General features: G+C 42.6%; 1 protein-coding gene across 4 annotated transcripts in view; it reads left to right on the forward strand.

Annotated features, from left to right (window-relative positions):
• The window catches only part of Tmem39a (transmembrane protein 39A), a 33596-nt gene extending 10950 nt beyond the window's left edge, over window positions 1–22646 (forward strand). For all 4 annotated transcript variants that reach the window (XM_045148333.1, XM_045148331.1, XM_045148332.1 and 1 more), the window contains 5 exons: window positions 11487–11641; window positions 15445–15787; window positions 16537–16724; window positions 18540–18660; window positions 22252–22646. In XM_045148333.1, coding sequence (XP_045004268.1) covers window positions 11487–11641; window positions 15445–15787; window positions 16537–16724; window positions 18540–18660; window positions 22252–22485 — 1041 coding nt within the window. In that variant the 3' untranslated portion in view covers window positions 22486–22646. The remainder of the gene's footprint in view (window positions 1–11486; window positions 11642–15444; window positions 15788–16536; window positions 16725–18539; window positions 18661–22251) is intronic.
• Window positions 22647–23189: the final 543 nt, after the last annotated feature.

Here is a 23189-nt window from a genome sequence, read left to right on the forward strand (position 1 = left end):
GACAGACAGACAGACAGTTGGCACACCAGGGCCTCAGCCACTACAATCAAACTCCAGATGCTTGCGCCACTAGTGGGCACGTGCGACCTTGCGCTTGCCTCATCTTTGTGCATCTGGCTTATGTGGGATCTGAAGAGTTGAACATGACTCCTTAGGCTTTGCCGGCAGGCACCTTAACCTCTAAGCCAATCTCTCCTGCCCTCTTTTTCATTTATTTATTTATTTTTGTTTTTTTTTTTTTTTTTCAAGGTAAGGGCTGACCTGGAATTCACCATGTAGTCTCAGGGTGGCCTCGAACTCTGTCCTGCCTTTGCTTCCCAAGTGCTGGGATTAAAGGCATGTGCCGCCGCCACCCAGCTCTCCTGCCTTCTTTAATTTTTTTTTTTTTTTTTGCAAGAAGAGAGAGGGAGGAAGAGAATGGGTGTGCTGGGACCTCTAACTGCTGCAAGTGAACTCCAGACACATGTGCTACTTTTTGCATCTGGCTTTATGTGGGTACTGGGGATTGAACCTGGGTCCTTAAGCCTTTGAAGGCAAGTGCCTTAACCACTAAGCCATCTCTCCAGCCTTCTCTCTCTCTTTTTAAAGAAAGTATTTCTTTTTAAAAAACAATGTTTTATGTATTTTTTATTTATTTGAGAGAGAGAGGGAGGGAGGGAGGAAGAAGCAGAGAGAGAATGGGCACACCAGGGTCTCCAGCCATTGCAAACAAACTCCAGACATATGTACCACCTTGTGCATCTGGCTTACATGGGTACTGGGAAATTGATCCTGAGTCCTTTGGCTTCACAGGCAAGTGTCTTAACTGCTTAGCCATCTCTCCAGTACCCTTCTCTTTTTTCTTTTTTCTTTTTTCTTTTTTTTTTGTTTCGAGGTAGGGTCTCACTCTGGCTCTGGCTGATCTGGAATTCACTATGTAGTCTCAAGGTGGCCTCGAACTCTCAGCAATCCTCCTTCCTCTGCCTCCCGAGTGCTGGGATTAAAGGCATGGGCCACCACGCCCGGCCATCCCCCTTTTCTTTTTTTGCTAAGCTATCTTCTCCAGCCTGCTTCTTTTTTTGTTGTTGATACTGTTTTGTTTGTTTTTCGAGGTAGGGTTTCACTCTAGTCCAGGCCGACCTGTAATTCATTATGTAGTGTCAGGGTGGTCTCGAACTCACAATGATCCTCCTACCTCTGCCTCCCGAGTGCTGAGATTAAAGGCTGCGCCACCATGCCCAGCTGCTTTTTTTTTTTTTTTTTTTTTTATTGGAGACAGAGAGAATGAGCGCACCAAGGCCTCTAGTCACTGAAAACAAACTCCAGATGCATGCGCCACCTTGTGCATCTGGTTTACATAGGACGTAGAGAATCAAACCTGGATCCTTAGGCTTTACAGGCAGGCACCTTAGCTGCTAAGCCATCTCTCCAGTCCTGGTTGCTTGCTTTTGATATATTGAGAACTTTCTTTATAGGAACTTAGTAGTCATTTGTCGTTTACTAGAGAATGACTTTGTTTCATCCCTTCAGTTTCTTAGAAACGGTACTTACCGTTTGGGTGTGTGATATGTTCCTGAATCCCAGTACTCGGGAGGTAGAGAGGCAAGGATGATGACTTGAGGCCAGTCTCTGATACGTAGCAAATTTGAGGCCAGTCTGGACTACATGAGACCGTGTCTCAAAAGAATAGCAACAACAAAAAGTACTGGTACCTGGGTATGCCAATTGTCTGTGCCCTGTTGGCATGTAACCCTTTCTAACCGCAGTTTCTGGCTGATGCTGCAAAGACTAAAACTCAAGGTGTTTTATTGCTCCCAGTACTAGTAATCTATTAGTTATTTAATTGTTGATTAAGCAGGTTTTGCACAACCTCATTTCCTGGGAAGCTTGCAACTCTTACTGAAAACACAGAATGCTTAAACTATAGAGTTAATTTTTTTTTTCTTTATTTATTTGCAAGGAGAGAAGGATGGAGTAAGAAAGAGAATGGGGAGGCCAGGGCCTCTTGCAAACCAACTCCTGACACATGTACCCCTTTTTTTATCTGGCTTTACAGAGGGTACTAGGGACTCAAACCTGGGCCTCCATGCTTTGCAAGCAAGCACCTTTATCCACTGAGCCATCTCCAGCCCTAAACTATACAGATTTTTAAAGGTTAGGGCAGGACTGGAGGGATGGCTTAGTAGCTACAGTGCTAGCTTGCAAAGCTAAAGAACCCAGGTTCGATTCCCCAGGTCCCACGTAAGCCAGATGCGCAAGGTGGTGCATATGTTTGAAGTTTGTTTACAGTGGCTGGAGGCCCTAGCTTGCTCATTCTCCCCCCTTTTCTCTGTCAAATAAATAAAAATAAAATATATTTAAAAAAACACATAAAGTTCAAGACAATGTCCATCAGTAAGGGAATGTTAAATTATTATGATATATCTACATAATGGAATAGTGTGCAGCCATTGAAAAGATGAGTGCTTGTGTGTTGATCTCTAGATACCAAGTTGAAAACAGAGAAGGTGGTTTTAAAACCTGGTGGATGTTTTCTTTTTTGTAGTGGCTTGAGAAAGGGTCTTACTGTGTAAGCCTGGCTGGTCTGGAACCCACTGTATAACCCAAGTTGATCTTGAACCCATGATAGTTTTCTTACCCCAACCTTCTGAGTGCTGGAATTACAGGTATATTCAAATAGTGTTTAAAGCTGGCCATGGTGGTGCACACCTTTAATCTCAGCACTCAGGACACAGGTAGGCTAGCCTGGGACTACAGAGTGAGGTTAAGGTCAGCCTGGACTAGAGAGAGACTCTACCTATAAAAAAGAAAGAAAGAAAAAAAGAAAATAGTGTTTAAAACCATGGGGGTTGGGGAGATGCCTTAGTGGTTAAGGCACTTGCCTGCAAAGCGAAAAGACCTCAGTTTGATTCTCCAGGACCCACATAAGCCAGATGCACAAGGTGGCACATGCATCTGGAGTTCCTGTGCAGTGGCTGGCGGCCCTGGTGCATTCTTCCTTTCTCTCTTTCTCCCCCCCCCCATGCCTCTTTAAATAAATAAATAATGTTAAAAAAGCAGACAGGTAGTGGGAACAAAATCTATCTGCTAACTGCTAATATATAAATAAGTTGTCTCTGGAAGGAGATACAGACTAATAATAAGCTGTCTGTTGGTGGGGGCTGGGGGCTGGGACCAGCAGAAAGGAAAGCTCTTCACTACAAACAATATTCATGTGTGTGTGTATAGTGTTTTGAGTGCTATGACTATTACCTATTCACAAATTGAAAATAAGAGCTGTATCATAATTCTTTCCTAAAATACCTAAATTAGATAAATGAAACTCATCAGAAATCATCTTTTCTTCCATTAAAATGTTTGCCTTTTTTCCTTATATCACAGAAAGGATCCTTACCTGGGAAAGAACAGTGATTTTTAAGGACAGGCTGAGGTAATAATTCAGAAGGCTAAACAGTACTCCAAAGGGACTGCTGATCTCTCACCAGGTAGACCGTGGTCACCTCCAGGCCAGCACTTCTCTCCTTACTCCATAAGACTGAGGTTCAAGTTTTACCAACTGAAAGTACTTCTCATCAAAAGTTGTTTCTCATAGCCGGGTGTGGTGGTGCACGCCTTTAATCCCAGCACTCAGGAGGCAGAGGTAGGAGGATCACAGTGAGGCCCCCTGAGGTTACATAGTGAATTCCAGGTCAACCTGGGATAGAATGAGACCCTACCTCAAAAAAAAAAGAGTTGTTTCTCTAAACAGAAAATGTTTTATTGAAAAACACTTAAAAAAAAAATAGGCAGAAAATTAGAAAATTACAATTCCATTATTGAGAACCACATTTTGATATGTTTCCTTCTAATCTTTATATATGCATAGAGTTTATAGACACATATTTATATGTATGTATTTGGGAACATTATCTGTATACTTCTAACATAGTGTTAAGAAGAATGTCCCTTTTTTTTGTTTTGTTTTTTGAGGTAGAGTCTTGCTCTAGCCCAGTCTGACCTGGAACTCACTATGTAGTCTCAAGCTGGCCTCCAACTCACAGTGATTCTCCTACCTCTGCCTCCGGAGTGATGGGATTAAAGGCATGCACCACACCCAGCCTATTCATTTTTATCGATTGGTTTTGGTCTTTTCAAGGTAGGGTCTCACTCTAGGCCTGGGTGAGCTGGAACTCACTCTGTAGCCCATGGCTGGCCTCAAACTCAGGTCAGTCATCCTAGTTCGGTCTCCAGAGTACTATTCTGTTCTGTTTTTGGCTAGTGCCTACTGATTCTTTAGTTCTAAGCTTAGATTACACTCCCTGCGCACCGCTCAGCCCCACGGAACCCAGGGACTCTGCTCTACCGGTACGCTACATCCCCAGTACACGCACGTCGTTTTTTTTTTGTTTTTTTTTTTTTTTTTTAAATTTTTTTTGTTCATTTTTTTTTATTTTTTATTTATTTATTTGAGAGCAACAGACACAGAGAGAAAGACAGATAGAGGGAGAGAGAGAAAATGGGCGCGCCAGGGCTTCCAGCCACTGCATACGAACTCCAGATGCGTGCGCCCCCTTGTGCATCTGGCTAACGTGGGACCTGGGGAACCGAGCCTCGAACCGGGGTCCATAGGCTTTCATAGGCAAGCGCTTAACCGCTAAGCCATCTCTCCAGCCCCCACACGTCGTATTTTAACTTTTTTTTTTTTTTTGGTTTTTCAAGGTAGGGTCTTGCTCTAGCCCAGGCTGACCTAGAATTTACTTTGTAGACTCAAGCTAGCCTTGAACTCATGACAATCCTCCTACCTTTGCCTCCCGGGTGCTGCGATTAAAGGCATGCGCCACCATGCCAGACTTTTTTTTTTTTTTTTGCTATTTATTTATTTATTTATTGGTTTTTTTGAGGTAGGGTCTCACTCTGGTCCAGGCTGACCTGGAGTTAACTAGGTAGTCTCAGGGTGGCCTTGAACTCACGGTGATCCTCCTACCTCTGCCTTCCAAGTGCTGGGTTTAAAGGCGTGCACCACCATGCCTGGCTTATTTATTTATTTTAATATGTTTCTGATTACTAGTGAGAAATGGAGGCCGTGTGTGAATATTGGGTGTACCAGGGACCTCTTGCCATTGCAAATGAACTCCAAACTCATGTCACCTTGTACAGCTGTCTTTAGATGGGTCCTGAGGAATTGTACCCTGTCTGGCAGGCATTGCAAGCAAGTGCCTTAAACCATTGAGCCATCTCTCCAGCCCCTTCTTCTTCTTCTTTTTTTTTCCTTCATGTTTCCACTTTTATTTGATGTTTCCAAAGGTAAAAAAGTCAAAATTCTTACATCAGTTAGAATGAGACCATCTCAAATGAGACCATGTAAAGGAATTTATTGTGTGCAACAATCATTTCTCTTCAGTTTTTCTGATTTATACAACAGTGTTTGATAAAAACTGGATGATGGCATGTGCTTGGTTTTTTACAATGTCTTTACAAAAACCACAGACAGGGTCAATTTACAATAACTTGTTTTCTGGTTTTTTTCTTAGGCACATGGAACTTGAAATTTTAGCTTCCCAATTTTATTCACCTACCTCACAAATAAGCACAAACAGCAGTCTCAACACTACAAACTTTGGTGGGTTGAGATAATAGACATTATGTAGTAGATCCAACTACTTAGCCTGAAATGCTATTGGTTTTCTTTAAGAATGACTGTCCTTAGGGCTGTCCCACTAATGTTGCTATATACTGGGTTCCAAACAGTAAAGAACCCTGATGTGAAATTTTAAAGTGACATTCTTCTGCTAGTTGCGTAGACGGTCTGCTACATGGCACTGAAGAAAACCTGACCCAAGTGGCACTACTTAGTCCATATGTTTCTGACCAGAGAAATTATACAGCAATATTTATAGGCTAGCTTTCAAGAGAAGGTTGACATTAATACTGTCCATATTTTACATGACAATACAGTCGGAGAGTTTATAAAATGAGTTCATGCACTATTACCTTCTAAGAATATCATGAACAAGAAACTACATACTTGTGAAAGCATTTAAGGTGGAAGCAGTCTTATATACAAAACAATCTAGTTTATGTTAAGTATGTAATTTAGAGAAATTTCAGGGATTACAGAGAAAAATTAGCCCAATGGTGACTGGTAAAGTCAATTTGTAGGACTTAAAATGTTTCCTTTTCTAAAAAACATCCAGAATACATAACCTCTCTACAAAGAAAATATAAAAATTCTGGATGGCCATGTTGGATTATACAATATAATTTAACATATACTCATTCCTTTGACAGCATTAGTTTGTGGGCTGATGTTTTTATTTAGTTCAGCTGCACTTATGGCACAAGATCTCATTTTCAAAACGGCACCAATTTTCCTTAAGTTTAAGGACAATTTTTAGCAGCAATTATACTTTAACAACTTACAGAACAACTATCTTTACCTACCTTTCTACTTTATGCTTGCCAGGTACAGTGGTATTTACAAAAAGCTAACAATGTCTACATACAAAATGATCTTTCATTCTCCCCACCCTGCATTTCAAAGGATTTCCCCCACCCCTTTCATTTGTGACCTCATTAAAAAGCATGAGTTTTACAAATAAATAAATATTTTTTAAAAACATTTAATAAAATAAGAAAGAAATGAAAAAAAAAGTATGAGTTTTAGACCAGGTACCTAGATACTTTCCATGTGATGGTTAACTCTGTGTGTGTAAAGTCCAGCCCTTCTTGTTATTTATTCTTGATTTTTCAAGGTAAGATCTCACTGTGGCCCAGGCTGACCTGGAACACACACTAGTCCCATACCAGACTAGCCTTGATCCTCCTACCTCAGCCTCCAGAGTGCTGGGATAGAAGGCATACACTATCAAGCCCAGGTCCTGCTTTTTTAAAATAATTTTTCAATTTTTTAAATACTTTATTTATTTGAGAGAGAGAAAGAGTGTGAGAAAATGGGCACACCAGGGCCTCCAACCACTGCAAACGAACTCCAGACATATGTGCCACCTTGTACATCTGCCTTACGTGGGTCCTTTGATTTTACAGGCAAATGCCTTAACTGCTACGCCATCCCTCCAGCCCTTTTGTTTTTGTTTTTGTTTTTGTTTTTGAGATAGCTCTAGCCCAGGCTGACCTAAAATTCACTATGTAATCTCAGAACTTGAACTCATGGCAATCCTACCTCTGCCTCCCGAGTGCTGGGATTAAAGGTGTGTGCCATCATGCCCGGATTACATTTTTTTAAATTTATTTATTTGAGAGTGACAGAGAAAGAGGGAGAAAGAGCACACGTACACCAGGGCCTTCAGCAACTGCAAATGAACTCCAGATACATGCGCCCCCTTGTGCATCTGGCTAACATGGGTCCTGGAGAATTGAGCCTTGAATCGGGGTCCTTAGGCTTCACAGGCAAGCGCTTAACCTCTAAGCCATCTCTCCAGCCCTACATTTTTGTTTTTTGTTTGTTTTGGTTTTTTGGGGTAGGGTTTCAGTCTAGCCCAGGCTGACCTAGAATTTGCTATGTAGTCTCAGGGTGGCCTTGAACTCACGGCCATCCTCCTACCCCTGCCTCCCAAATGCTGGGATTAAAGGTGTGCACCACCATGCCCGGCTTATTTTAATTTTTAATTTTTTTTTATTTATTTTTGGTTTTTTTTTTGAGGTAGGGTTTCACTGTAGTCCAGGCTGACTTGGAATTCACTGTGTAATCTCAGGGTGGCCTCGAACTCACAGTGATCCTCCTACCTCTGCCTCTCGAGTGTTGGGATTAAAGGCATGTGCCACCACGCCCGGCCAGTGGCTTTTAAAAAAAAAAAAATTATTTTTATCTATTTATTTGAGAGAGCAATAGAATAAGCACATGTACGCGTGCGCGCACAGACAAACACACAGAAACAGAAATAGACAGGAAGAGAGAGAGAGAATAGATGTGCTAGGGCTTCCAGCTGCTGTTAAAGAGTTCCAGATGCATGCACCTCCTGGTGCATCTGGCTTATGTGGGTCCTGGGAAATCAAACCCGAGTCCTTTGGCTCTGCAGGCAAATGCCATAACCGCTAAGCCATCTCCCCAGCCCAGCTTCTACTTTTCTATTTATTTATTTCTGAAAAATTTTAGAAAAATTTATTTGCAAGCAGAGAGAGAGAATGGGTAGCCACTGTAAACGAACGCTAGGTGCATGGGCCACCTTGTGCATTTGGCTTTACATGAGTACTGGGGAATTGAACTGGGTCGTCAGGCTTTGCAGGCAAGTGCCCTAACTAATGAGTAATCTCTTCAGCCCATCTTAATTTTTATTTTGAGATGATAAGGTTTTGCTAATTCCCTAGGCTAGCCTTGAACTTGTTCTACAGCTCAGACAGGCTTTGAACTTCCATCCTTGTCTCAGCTACTCCCTTCCAAGGATCTGCTTACGCAACCAGTCCCTAAATACTGCTTTCTAAAGGAATCCTTCCTGCACTGGAGAGACGGTCTGGCAGTTAAGGTGGTGTTATTTGCTCTCTTGCTGTGATCCTCCTCATAATTACAAAAATAGTTGTTGAAATTTAAGTTTAACATTTGCTTTTCTTGACTGGGCAGCCTCAGCTGTATTTTTTCTTGGCTACATTGGTTTCCCAAGGACTTGGTATAAGGTTTGTCTCAAACAGCATAGCACTTAGGTTCTGGAACAAGGCATAATTAACAAACCAGTTTAGCCCTGTTGTCATGACATTGCATAGAAACAGCCTTTAATTCCCTCCACCTCTCATCCATATACCATTTTAGTGGTATTTGAAGATAGGGTTTTGCTATTAACCTAGGTCAGCCTTGGACTCACTGTGATCCTCATACCTCAGTCTTCAAGGATCGAAGAATAAAGGCATGTGTCATGATACCCGTCTTGTCTTTAAATTTTAACCCTGGTTATTAACCTAAATTTTGAGAACAGAGCCAGTGGAGTAGCTCTAATGGTGTGAATGACTTTCCCAGGCTTTAACATGTGAGGTCCATGGCCATATGATAGGATGCATGTGCAGGGGAGTGAATTGCAACATTTCTTGTGTTCGTTTTCAGGGTAGTGCCTCACAATAGCCCAGGATGACCTTGAATTCATCTGTAGTCCCAGGCTGGCCTGGAACTCATGGGGCTCCTCCTCCCTCGTGAGTGCTACGATTAAAGGTGTGCCACCTCACCTGGCTATTTTACAGTTTTAAGTAAGTACATCTGTAGCATGTGTGTACAGAATGTTTACATAAACACAGACATTTTCTTATGTCATTTAAATGACCAGATAGGATCTGGAAAATGCATTGCAGGTTGGTTTCTTCATTAATTGAACTTGACAATCCATATGGTATCTTGATACAATCCAGAGATTCTGTAAACACATGCTTTATGAACAGTCTGCCAAAGATATCCTATATATAGTTTGCAGTAGATGTATTATTTGAGAATTAGCTTTAAGCTGGGTATGGTGGTACAAGTCTAATCTCAGCACTTGTGAGGCCGAGGCAGGAGGTAGGAGGTTTGCCGGCAGTTTGTGGCCACCCTGAGAGTACATAGTGAATTCCTGGTCAGCATAGGCTAGAGTGAGAACCTACCTTGAAAAACCAAAAAAAAAAAAAAAAAAAAAAAAAAAGATTGCTGTATTGAGTTCTGGGCATGGTGGTACATACTTATAGTCCATCAGGAGGCTGAGACAAGAATTCTGAGCCAGCCTAGGCTACAAAAGTGAGACCCTGTCTCCAAAATAAATAAGTAAATAAAAAACAACACAAGACTGCAGTTTTAGATTTATGGGGGCATTCTATTTTCTTCTTCATTTTGCTGTCTGTTCTTTTATTGTGGGAAAAAGTAGCATTGATGGGTTGGAGAGATGGCTCAGTGGTTAAGGTGTTTGCCAACAGTCTAATGACCCAGATTCAATTCCCTATTACCCACATAAAGCCAGATGCATAAGAGTGGTGCATGTATCTGGAGTTTGTAGTGGCTGGAGGCCCTGGCACATGTGCTCGCTCTTGAAGACACACACACACATACACTCACTCTCCTCCCCCCCACAAATAGTTTTTTGTTTGTTTGTTTGTTTTTGTTTGTCTTTTTAATTTTAAGTAGCATTGGGCCGGGTATGGTAGCGCACACATTTAGTCCCATCACTCAGGAGGCCAAGGTAGGAAGATGACTGAGTGTGAGGCCAGCCTGAGACTACAGTGAGTTCCAGCTCAGCCTGGGTGTGAGACCCGACCTCAGAGAATAAAAGCAAAAAGTAGCTTTGGAAGCTTCAAGTTTTTTTCCCCCCTGAATTTTTATTAACATCTTCCATGATTATAAAAAATATCCCATGGTAATGCCCTCCCTCCCCCCACTTTCCCCTTGGAAATCCCATTCTCCATCATATCCTTTTCCCCTCTCAACTAGTCTCTCTCTTATTTTGATGTCATGGTCTTTTTCCTCCTCTTATGAAGGTCTTGTGTAGGTACTGTGTAGGCACTGTGAGGTCGTGGGTATCCAGGCCATTTTGTGTCTGGAGGGAGCTTCATGTTTTGACAAGGATGTTTTCTTACTATACGTAAAGCAGGTTAAAGGTTTGGGATTAGAGAAGACTTTGAAGTTTTGAAATTGAAAGCAATTGTCATTTTTCCCATCTGCAGAAGGCAAAGAAGAAACATAGGGATCTGTCAAAGAAGAGGTGATGATTGCATGAAACTTGAGTCATTTATTAAATATTAACTTCTTGTTGAGATTCTTGCTGTTTGGAAAGAAGACATAAATTAATGCTTTTCTTTTTCTCACTATTGTTATTTATTTGTTATATTTGGAATTGAACCCAGGATCTTACCTCTTTAATTTTTCAGACAAAACTGGCTCTGAACTCACTGTTTAGCCCAGGCAGACCTTGAAATTATTATTATTTTTTGTCCCAAGTTGCTATGGTTACAGGTGTTGTTGCTAGATCCAGGTCCTTCCAACCTTCTCTTTTTTTTTTTTTTTCTTTTTTTGAGGTAGGGTCTCGATCTAGCCCAGGCTTTGAACTTATGGTGATCTTTCTACCTCTGCCTTCCAAGTGCTGGGATTAAAGGCATGTGCCACCATACCCAGCTTAGGTTTTATTTTTTTAATAAATACATAATTTGTATGAGCTAGAGTCTCCTTGAAGCCCAGGCTGACCTGGCACTCGCTCTGTAGTTCAGACTTTTGCTTCCTACATCTGCGCAGGAAAGTTGTTAGGATTTATGTTTAGTGAGCAGCCCAGGCGATTGTGGTGACTGGTCTGTAGACCATGTTTTGAGGAGCTGTAGTGTAAACAAATTAGATGATAATTGTGTGAACTTAACGGAGACTTGGGCGAGGGAGTTTGGGGCGCAAGAAGGAGATAACTGCTAAGAGATGTCAGAATTTTCAGGCATTAGGAAGATAAGGTGGGGTGGACAATTTTTTACTTTTTAAGGCGATTTTAATTTCCACTAAATCTACTGAGCTCTTACTTTGAGGCACATTGATTTTGAATAAAATAATTTATAAAATGTTTCTTTTGGTGCTTCCAAACTTTCAGGCCACAAAGGCAGGTGCAGCATCCATGATCCACTATACAGCTCTCATCCTGGCCCGCCTGGTGCTCCTTACTCTGTGTGGATGGGTGCTTTGTTGGACCCTGGTCAATCTCTTTCGAAGCCACTCGGTCCTCAATCTTCTTTTCCTTGGCTACCCGTGAGTACTTCAGTTTTAAATTTTATTAGCAAATCTTTAGAGGTTATTTAGGTCATGCAAATGATATGATATAAAGGGAAAAATGAGATTGTTCAAATATAAATTTTAAGAGTTCTGGAAGTTGTAAAGCCAAAAGATGTTGATTCTATAATTTGTTTTCTCAAGTGGAGTGGTTGGGAACAAGGCACAACCAAAACCATCTCTAAATGCCCAAGGCACATAGCTGTCCTACCAGTGGAGTTTTTTGTTTTTTTTTTTTTTCCCCCCAGTTAGGGTCTCACTCTAGTTTGGGCTGACCTGGAATTCACTATGTAGTCTCAGGGCTGGCCTCAAACTCATGGCAATCCTCCTACCTCTACCTCTACCTGAGTACTGGGATTAAAGGTGTGCATCACCATGCCTGGCTTGAGATTTTTTTTTTTGTTTGTATGTTTTTTGAAGTGGGGTCTCACTCTAGCCCATGCTGGCCTCGAACTCATGGTGATCCTCCTACCTCTGCCTCCCCAAGTGCTGGGATTAAAGGCGTGCACCACCACACCTGGATTTCTTTTTTTGGTTTTTCGAGGTAGGGTCTCACTCTAGCCCAGGCTGACCTGGAATTCACTGTGTAGTCTCAGGGTGGCCTCGAACTCACAGCAATCCTCCTACCTTTGCCTCCCGAGTGCTGGGATTAAAGGCGTGTGCCACCATGCCCGGCTCCACACCTGGATTTTTAAAATTAGTCTATTTTATTTACTTGGGGGGGGGGATGGGCACTCCAGGGTCTTGAGCCACTTCAAATGAACATCCAGACACATGTGCCACTTTGTGCATCTGCCTTACGTGGGTCTTAGGGAATCGATCCTGGGTTCTTTGGCTTTGCATGCAAGTGCCTTAACTGTTAAACCATCTCTCTAAGCCCCCCCATTTTTTTTTTTTTTTTTTGAGGTAGGGTCTCTAGCCCAGGCTGACCTGGAATTCACTATGTAGTCTCAGGGTGGCCTTGAACTCACAGCAATCCTCCCACCTCTGCCTCCTGTGCACCACCAGGCTCTGTTCTTGTTTGTTTTCTTGAGGCAGTGTCTTGCCTAAGTTGGCCTTGAACTCACTTGCCTCAGCGGGATTAATCAGTTTTTTGTCTAGTAAAGTTCTCCAGTTTAAGAGCATTGTCATGTGAAGATGGCTATGACTAACAAACTTTTTATTTTCATTTAGGTATATAAAGAACCTTATTTATTTCTGGGGATTTCCTATACCCCACAAAACAGTGCAATAAGCATGTTTAACTATATTTGTTTTCTTTACTTTTTGGAGCTCATATTTTTTTTTTTTTTTTTTTTTTTTTGAGGTAGGGTCTCACACTGGCCCAGTTTGACCTGGAATTCACTATGTAGTCTGAGGGTGGCCTCGAACTCACGGCGATCCTTCTACCTTTGCCTCCCGAGTGCTGGGATTAAAGGCGTGTGCCAACACATCTGGCTTCGTATAATCTTTTATATAGGTTTTAATAAATATGAAAAATTTAAAATCCTGGATTGTGTATATAAACACATCTTTTCCTATTTATAGGCTTATCCTCCCATGTCTACCCTCCATTTTTTGTTTTTTGTTTTTTTTTTTACTTCAGTTCTCAAATACCTTCTTTCTTTCTTCTTTCTCAGTATAGGGTCTTGCTGTAGCCCAATCTGACCTGAAATTTGCTATGTAGTCTCAGGCTGGCCTCTAACTCATAGCAATCCTCCTACTTCTGTTTCCTAAGTGCTGGGATTAAAGGTGTGTGATACCATGTCTGGCTAACCAAGTAATTTTACTTGTGGAAATTTATTGTATTTATTTTATTTTATTTATTTGAGAGCGTGAGAGAGGAAAAGAGGCAGATATGTACAGAGAGAGAGAGAAAAAAAAATACGGGTGCACCAGGGCCTTCAGCCACTACAAACGAACTCCAGACACATGTGCCACCTTGCACATCTGGCTTACATGGGTCCTGGGAAATCAAACTGAGGTCCTTTGGCTTTGCAGGCAAATGCTGTCTCTTCAGCCTGGAAATTTATTGTATTTCTAAACTGGATGTGGTAGCTCACACTTACAATCCTAGCACTTAGGAAGGTAAGGGAGGAGATTCACTATGAGTTCAAAGCCAGTCTGGGCTAGAGGACATTCCAGGGTTATACCCTGCCTATGAAAAAGAAAAAGCAGAAGAGATTTATTGCACCATCAGAACCTTTTTCATTATTGTGTCATATATATATATATATATATATATATATAGAGAGAGAGAGAGAGAGAGCCTACTGTGTTTCAGCCACTGTTCTAGGCACAAGGAGACATCAGTGAGTTAAGCAGGCTGAAATTGCTTCACAGAGTGGAAAATTGTAACGAAAGAAGGTAAACCAAGAAAAGTGCCACTCCTAATAAACATATATGTAAAAAACCAGAGAGCCAGACGTGATGGCACACACTTTTAAATCCTAGCACTCAGGAGGCAGAGGTAGGAAGGATCGCTGTGAGTTCAAGACCACCCTGAGACTCCATAGTGAATTCTACATCAGCCTGGGCTAGAGTGAGACCCTGCCTTGGGGAAAAAAAAAAAAAAAAAAAAAAAACCAGGAAAGGGGAATTACATGTGCCTTTGGATGTTGGATGATACAGTTTGGGCGCAGAAAGTTCCTTGCTAAGTGGGAAGAGACATTTGTGCTAATGAGCAAGTTATAGAAATTATTAGATGACACAAAGCTCTGTGTTAGGAAAATAGCCTGTTTCTAACAAGAGAAATGGTTTATGGTACATCTATATAAAAAATACTATGCTATCTTTAAAATCTGTGACAGAAAGATATTTAGATATGAGAGTGCTCAGCACACAAAGTTAAAATGTCACGATGTAGTTTATACTGATTGTGAGATGGGACTGCACGCCAGGGCTAGACAGCATTCCGGGATGCCTGCCTGGGAGGGATCAAACAAGTGGAAGAGAGCAGAGAAAATGGACATTAACCAAGATCCACTGAGAAGACAAGAAGATAGCCAACTGCTCAGCACAGGACATGCTCTCTCTACCACATCTGTTAGGCCCAGGAGAAATTGCCGAGGAAGCCATGACATGAACACTGCTTTTACTGCAAGCCTGATAACCAGCTCTAGGACAATGGTATTAGATACAGTGATCAATACAAACCTATCAAAACAGAAATCTAGAGACTACAGAGAACTGAATTCTAAATCAGACTGTCAATAGGCCTGTCATGGCTTAGGGAACATGTGGGAGGGGGGCAGGCAGATTGTAAGGGCCACAGAGTGGGTAGGAATATCTCGAGGCATGGATTCCCTCCCCCCACTATGCCACAGGGACCAACTAAAGCCTTCGTGAGCCCACAGTGAACGCCATAACCCCATTGAGAAGGGCCCCCAGGGGCGAAGGAATAAACGAGTTTTAATTTTTTTTTTCCCTGAGGTAGGGTCTCACTCTAGCTCAGGTTGACCTGGAATTCATTATTAGTCTCAGGATGGCCTCAAACTCACGGTGATTCTCCTACCTTTGCCTCCCAAGTGCTGGGATTAAAGGCGTGCACCACCACGCCCGGCTTTAAAATATATAAATATATATAAATTCATTTGCAAGCAGAGAGAGCTAGAGAGAGAGAGTGGGCGTGCTAGGACCACCAGTTGCTGCAGGCGTATTCCAGGCGCAGGCGCCGCTTTGTGCCTCTGGCTTTATGTGGGTTCTGGGGAATCAAACCTGGGTTCTTAGCTTTTTCAGGCAAGTACCTTTAACAGCTGAGACATCTCTCTAGCCCTTCATTTTCATTTCCCTTTATTTTATAGGTTTGGTGTTTATGTTCCTCTCTGCTATTTCCATCAAGATAGTAGAGCCCATCTTCTTCTCACAGACTATATGGTTCAGCACCAGGCCGTAGAGGAAAGTGCTTCAAATGTGGGCGGTTTGGCCAAATCCAAAGACTTCCTGTCCTTATTGTTGGAGTCTCTGAAAGAACAGTTTAATAATACCACGCCCATCCCCACCCATAGCTGTCCCCTGTCTCCAGACCTCATTCGCAGTGAAGTAGAATGTCTGAAAGCAGATTTCAACCACAGAATCGAAGAAGTTCTTTTCAACTCCCTCTTCAGTGCCTACTATGTGGCGTTTCTCCCCCTGTGTTTCGTGAAGGTAAGCAACTGTCTTGATTTATGAGTTCCCTGGATTTGCGTGTAGTTACATGCACTGGGTGTTTCTTGTTTAATCCCCGTTTTCTCTGTCTCCCCTCTGGCCGCCTGGATGGTGGAGTGCGGCTGCCTCTGGTGTGTGCCTCTGGTGTGTGCTGGTCGGTGGATGGGTATTTTCATGTATGCGATGCGCCTGGTGGTAGTCCCCCCCCACACACACCTCTTTTATTTTCCCTAAGTAGTTTTTACATTTCTGGGGAGAACAGACTTTGTGTTTATGATAGAATCATTTTGTAGCAGCTTAAGAGAATCAGGATCTCAATGAAATTCAGCATTCTGTGGTTAATATTATTAACAGGCTTATCAAGAGTTTGCCTGAATTTAATCTAACCTTTATCTAAACTTCAGTTTATTTCATTAGAAAAAAAAAATGGTTTGGATGTCACTTGGGACCAAAATTGTGGAGTCCTTCTCTTGCCCTCAGCAGTACTTCTGCAGCTGGACTTGCTTCAGAAGCGCCCAGGTCTTCTAGAAAGTATAATTGCCTGCCCCTCCCACCCAGCCCACGTAGTCAGAAATCACGTTGAAGGATTGTGGAGAACACTGCTTTTGATCTTTCTTCATGGACAGCTGGACACCCAGTGCCTGTTGACTCAGTGTGGTGTCTGTCAGCAGGGCCTGTGTCCACACACCATCGTGCCTCTGTCCACTGCCAGTGCGCGGGTCATTCCTCTCTCTCCTGATCTCTTCCAGAGTACCCAGTATTACGACATGCGCTGGTCTTGCGAGCACCTCATCATGGTGTGGATCAATGCTTTTGTCATGCTCACCACCCAGTTGCTGCCATCCAAGTACTGCGATTTGCTGCATAAGTCAGCTGCTCACCTGGGCAAGTGGCAGAAGCTGGAACATGGCTTCTACAGCAATGCTCCACAGTACATGTGAGTCACCGAGCGGGTAAACCAGGCAGCACTTTTCTACAGGCTGCTGATCCTGTTTATTTGCCTTGTATGTCATTCTTGTTCTTGGCTTTGAACTTGGTTTAGTTTTTGTCTACGTGGATGCTTGTCATCATGCTAAAACAGAGTGCAGGGCATTAACACCTCATTGCCACCACCATCCCCAGCTGCTTCTCAGATGTCTCCTACACTTCCGCCGCCCGTTACTTTAAGAGTGTCATTTATGTTCCAAGCTGTACTTCAGAGTTCTTTGCCCAGATCCAAATATTTGGATATACATTTTAAATATAAATTTTACATTTTTTAAGATTTAAAAATTTTGTCTTAATTATCATAGCTAAGTACTTCCAGCTCCCTGTCTCACACTTAAGACAGCTAAATTTTGCTTCTCTTGTCTTTTCTAATACATGTAGATTTGGTCTAGTAGTTTTCCTTGCCTGTAAATTTTTCTTTCTGATTTCTGTACTGTCGCCCTGCTGCTCCTGTGCTCAAGTGAAAACGGTCGCTGGCTTCCATTGTGCCCTCGTCAGTCGCCCTCTGCATGGCCCTGGGACTCAGAATGGCTGTCTTGAGAGCCCCTCGTTCCCTCAGCCTGTCGTCATCCCTGTCTCTCAGCCCTGAACCCTCTTCCACCATGGACCCTCTTCATCCTCCTTCCTTTGTAAAGTTCATGCCATACCAGTTTTCTCTCATTGAGTGGGACAGACGGAGGTGACCTTCCCTTCCCCTCTTCCCCTCAGAGTCCTCCCTTCAATTATCTGCCTTGATGTCTGATACAGATTAGCACAGGCCTTCAAGCCCAGGAACTGAGAGATTGGGCCAGGCTGAAAAGAAACCTGACTGTGGGCAAAGGACAAATTTCAATAAAAATTGAAAATACAATCCACAGTGTAGTACTGTCCATCTTCAGGCTACTGTGGCGCATGGCCATGAGCTGTGTCTTCACTTTACTGCTGGTAAGTGAGCAAGGCCGGCGGAATGTGTTCTCTACCGGGACAGCTCCAGGGCGCTAGCGTGTTTTCTTAACATAGCGAAACTGCTGCCCCAGTTCTTACCCTAGGAAACTAACCTTTCCAAAATCAGGAAGAGATGGATTGAGTTAGCTTTTTAAAAAAGGTCTGATCTGAAGATCCTTATCCCATTCCGGTTCATTTAGTTTAATGCTGGAGAGAATGAAGCCTTTCCTCTAGTTTCATTTCCCTAGAGAAACCTCTATAGAAATGAACCACAGCAGTGCCAAAGAGAAAGTCTAAGGCCAGTGCCTGCGCCTCTGTCCTACTGCGCAGCTTCTCACGGCCATGCGATACTTGAATTTTGTCTGATAAGCAAACTGATCTGTAGCTTCTTAGGGGTATAATTATGCAATAAATGTCTTCTGGTTTGACAGTGTGTTAATTTCTCCTCTGCTGTTACCGTTAATCACTTTCACTTCTGTCTGCACCTTCTTAATCATTTCCACCTGAAGACTGCTCACTTGAGATGCAAATGACAGTCTGCGTGCTTACACCATGTTCTGGCCCACAGGCGCCTTACTGAAATGCCTTACGTGCTCTTGTTCTTCTAAGCCTCTTACGTCTTTAGCACCGAGTTAAATGTTACCCTCTTTATACTGTACTAACAGTGAAATTACAGAACAAATCCTTTCTAACTCCTTCCTAGGAAGGACTACTGTATTTTCAGAATTTGGGCAGGTGAAGCCTTGAACACTTAATTCGATCTTCTATAGAAATAGCAGGCTTTGCAAGACATCTTCTCTGTAACCGTCAGTATGCTAACAGTGTGTTTCTTCTCCTTCAGTTGGTCAGAAAACACAATATGGCCTCAAGGGGTGTTGGTGCGGCACAGCAGATGTTTATACAGAGCCGTGGGGCCTTACAACGTGGCAGTGCCTTCAGATGTGTCCCATGCCCGCTTTTATGCAAGTACCACTTCCTTACTTTCAAGCATACCCTTGCAGGAGTTAGGAGGCCAGTCTGTATGCACGTGTCATAGAAAGTTAATACAATGTAATCACTGCCTTGACAACAGCAACAGTCCTTGACCTTTAGTAATGTCTTTTGAAAGGCTGGTTGAAGGCTATATAGCATTATTTATTTATTATTATTTTGGTTTTTCGTGGTAGGGTCTCACTCTAGCTCATGCTGACCTGGAATTCACTTATGTAGTCTCAGGGTGGCCTCGAACTCATGGCGATCCTCCTACCTCTGCCTCCCAAGTGCTGGGATTAAAGGCATACACCATCACGCCCAGCACGTTTAAAAATTTTTTGTTGTTGTTGTTTTTTCAAGGTATGGTCTTACTCTAACCCAGGCTGACCTGGAACTGAATCCTGTAGTCCCAGGATGGCCTGAAATTCAGTGATCCTCCTATTTCTGCCTCCTGAGTGTTGGATTAAAGGTGTGACATCACTTCATTTCATGTTTATTAATTTAGCTTGTTTTTCTAGTTATAGTACAATTTGTTGAATGTAGCGTTGCTTGAAATAAGTAGACACTTATGCAGCTTTCTCTTTCATCTTAATTGTATTTTACAATAGCCTAGTTTAGTGGTATCCTTAAGATGACATTATATCTGAGCCAGTATAATGGCATATGCCTGTAATCCCAGCACTTGGGAGTTGGTGGTAGGAAAATCAGGAACTTAAAGCAAAGTAAATTGGCCACCAAGTAAATTCAAGGTTAGCCTGGGCTAAAAGAGGCCTTGTATCAAAAAAGAAAAGAAATATATCTATCTGTATATCTGTACGTGTTATTTAATAATAATATGGTTTTGCTTTTTGAGGCAAGACTCATTCTACTCCAGGCTGACCTGGAACTCACTCTGTAGCCCAGGTCAGCCACAAACTCATGGGACTGCTGCTGCCTTACCCTCCTGGGATTATGGCCATGAGCACTACACTCAGCCTGATTTTAAGGTTTTCCTTGGATTTGAAAGAAAAAAACTTAAAAAAGGAAAAATCCAATAGATACCCATTACATACAGTTTCTGTCTCATTGAACTTAGGCCTTGGGTTGTGTCCAAATTGATCTGTTTTCTAGAAATCCTGGTTGTAGGAGTCACAGTGTTGTATCGTCTTAGCTGGCTGACCAGTGGGAGTAGGGAAAAGGTATATGCACAGAATAACTTCTAGTCAAAATGTCCATTGCCTTTGAAATTTAGAGTAGAAATTCAGCTTTTTTTTTTTCCTTAGATGTTTGCATCCCTTTTCTCCTGCTCCTCCCAGTCTTTGTGAGGATTTTTAGCTCTCAGATAAGTGTTACTACGGGATTTTTCCTTTACATGCACCTTTCTTTTAAAGAAAAAAAGTTAGCCGGGCTCCATGGTGCACACTTTTAATCCCAGTACTCAGGAGGCAGAGGTAGGAGGATCACTATGAGTTCAAGGCTACCCTGAGAGTAGCTGGTGAATTACAGGTCTGCCTGGGGTGGAGCAAAACCCTACCTAGAAAAAAAAAAACAATAGAATTTCATTCTGGCAACCAGAAATAACTGCCTGTTCCATTTCTACATCCTTTCAAATCAGCCTGGCATTTGTCAGTAACAGCACCCCTCCAATCTTTCACACACACTTCAGACCTCAAGAGCTTACACGGCAAAGGGTGACCTCTGCCCTTTATTACAGGTCCAGTACAGAGCACTAGGGAAGCACCACGCATCAGTTTCTCAGGTACTTAATGCAGCCGGGTGCAGAGGCGCACACCTTTAATCCCACCACTCTGGAGGCAGAGGGACCCTGAGACTACATAGTGACTCCAGGTCAGCCTGGACCAGACTGAGACCCTACCTTGAAAAATCAAAAGCATATGCAGAGAGGGAGAGAAGTATGGGGAGAGAGGAAGAGAATGGATGTAGCAGGGCCTTTTAACACTACAAAACTCCAGATGAAGTGTGTGTGCGGGGGAGGGAATTACCATGGGATTTTTTTAATAATCATGGAAAATGTTAATAAAAATTAAAAAAAAAAACTCCAGATGTATGTGCACTTTGTGCACCTGATTTAGGTGGGTAGTGGGTACTTAAATCTGGACTGTCAAGCTTTGCAAGCAAGCACCTTTACCTGCTGAGCCTTCTGTCCACATGGTACCTTTCATTTTCAGTTGCTTCTATCAGGGCAGGGTGCCTGGGATACATCAGAGTTAGGACAGGCAGAGTTGGGAGGAGTGTGGGAGAGTGAAAGGGTCTCTACTGGGAAGCAGTGTCATTTCCCCCTCCCTGTGGATTAGTGGGTCAAGTCCCACACAAACATTTGGTTTCCCTAAAATATTTAACGCATCTGGCTGAATTCTCTCGGCTATTCATTAATGAATTCTGTTGGTGCTTGTTTTTCCCTGAAATAATAACCAGGTATTTTACTATAATTTTCTGGTACAAAATAAGTGGTTTTTGTTTTTTTCCCCTCCAAGGTATGTTCTCACTCTAGTCCAGGCTGACCTGGAATTCACTATGTAGTCTCAGGGTGGCCTCGAACTCACGGTGATCCTCCTACCTCTGCCTCCCGAGTGCTGGGATTAAAGGCATGTGCCACTACGCCTGGCTCATTTTTACATTTTAAGTGGTAACATTTTAAATAGTCAATTTAACTGCATATGTACATGGCTTCTTCAGTTTTTGCCTTTTGAGTTGGAAAGCCTAAAGTATTTCCCATCTTCTCCTTTACCGTATCTTGTCTCAGATAAGTATACTTTTGGCTGTCTTAGGTAAGATATGTACCTACATAATAATCTAAGAAATATCTTCATAGAGAGTGTTGGGCATAATTCCTATTGGCAACTCAGGGATATTAGAATGAAGTTTCATGATTCATGAATAAAAGGAAAATGTAGGGTGTGAGGAGGTGGCCCAGTGGTTCAAGTTGCTTGCTTGGAAAGCCTGCAAATCCAGGTTTATTTTCCCAAAACCACATAAAGTCTGATGCACAAGCATCTGATGTTCCCTGCTGTGGCAGGAGGCTCTGGTATGCACCCCTCCCACACAGGCGCAAGTAGTTAAATTAAGAAATAAATTATATGCATGTTTGAGAGAGAAGGAGATAGAGAATGGGTGTGCCAGGTGCCTCTAGACACCACAAACTAACTCCACACACATGTGCCACCTTGTGTATCTGGCTTATTTGGGTACTAGAGAATCAAACCTGGGCCCTTAGGCTTTGCAAGCAGGTATCTTAACTGCTAAGTAATCTCTCCAGCTCTGGTTTTGTTTTTCAAGGTAGGGTCTCGCTCTAGCCCAGGCTGACCTGGAATTTACTGTGTCATCTCAGACTGGCGTTGAACTCAGTGATCCTCCTACCTCTGCCTCCTGGGTGCTGAGATTAAAGGTGTGCATTAGCACACCCTGGTAAATAAAAATTTTTAAAAGGGAAAGGTGTTTTGCATACATCAAGGGATAGTCTGGCTAGTAGCAGATCTGTTATTGTATTGTAAATCTATAAGTATGGAATTGTTTAGTTAAATGAATTCAGTAATAACTTCATTCTCCTGTGAACATAACATGTTGTTTTTAACTTCCTACAGTTCCTGTTTCACCGTCCGTTAAGGCTGTTGAATCTGCTCATCCTTATTGAGGGCAGTACTGTCTGCTACCAGCTTTATTCTTTGCTGCGCTCAGAGAAGTGGAACCACACGCTCTCCATGGCTCTCATCCTTTTCTGCAACTACTATGTTTTATTTAAGCTCCTCCGGGACCGAACAGTCCTAGGCCGGGCCTACTCCTACCCCCTCAACAGCTACGGACTCAAGGCGAACTAAGGTGCCTTCCACAGAGGGGGAGGAGTCAGATAAAAATATTTTCATACGATCTATTTTTTCTTGCGATTTTTATAAATATTTAAGATATTTTATATTTTGTATACTATAATGTTTCAGAAGTTGGAAAGGGCAAGGGATATTAAATGTACCCGTAAACAAGGTGATGTGAGCTTCTTTTCCGTGCTAGTGTATTTGGGTAATATTCCTGAGGTGGTCTGTGTGGTACCTGATTGGCTTGCTTGTGTGGTTCTCGAATGACTTTCATTTATCAGCACATCTCTTCTGTCACATGACACAGTATCTTTGGTGTATCTGCTTATATATATATATTATTTATTTATTTGAGAGAGAAAAAGAGGTGGATAGCAAGAGATAGAGAATGGCCAGGAGTGGTGGCGCACGCCTTTAATCCCAGCACTCGGGAGGCAGAGGTAGGAGGACTGCTGTGAGTTCGAGGCCACCCTGAGACTACATAGTGAATTCCAGGTCAGCCTGGGCCAGAGTGAGACCCTACCTCAAAAAACAAGAACGAGAGAGAATGGACACGCCAAGGCCTTGAGCCGGTGCAGAGAACTCCAGACGCACCACCTTGTGTATCTGGCGTACGTGGGTCCTGAGGAATCAGACCTGGGTCCTTTGGCTTTGCAGGCAAGGGCCTTAACCACCAAGCCATCACCCTAGCCCATGTCTGCTTTCTTATCCAG

This window comes from Jaculus jaculus, chromosome 4, assembly GCF_020740685.1.
Source record: "Jaculus jaculus isolate mJacJac1 chromosome 4, mJacJac1.mat.Y.cur, whole genome shotgun sequence".
NCBI lineage: Eukaryota > Metazoa > Chordata > Mammalia > Rodentia > Dipodidae > Jaculus > Jaculus jaculus.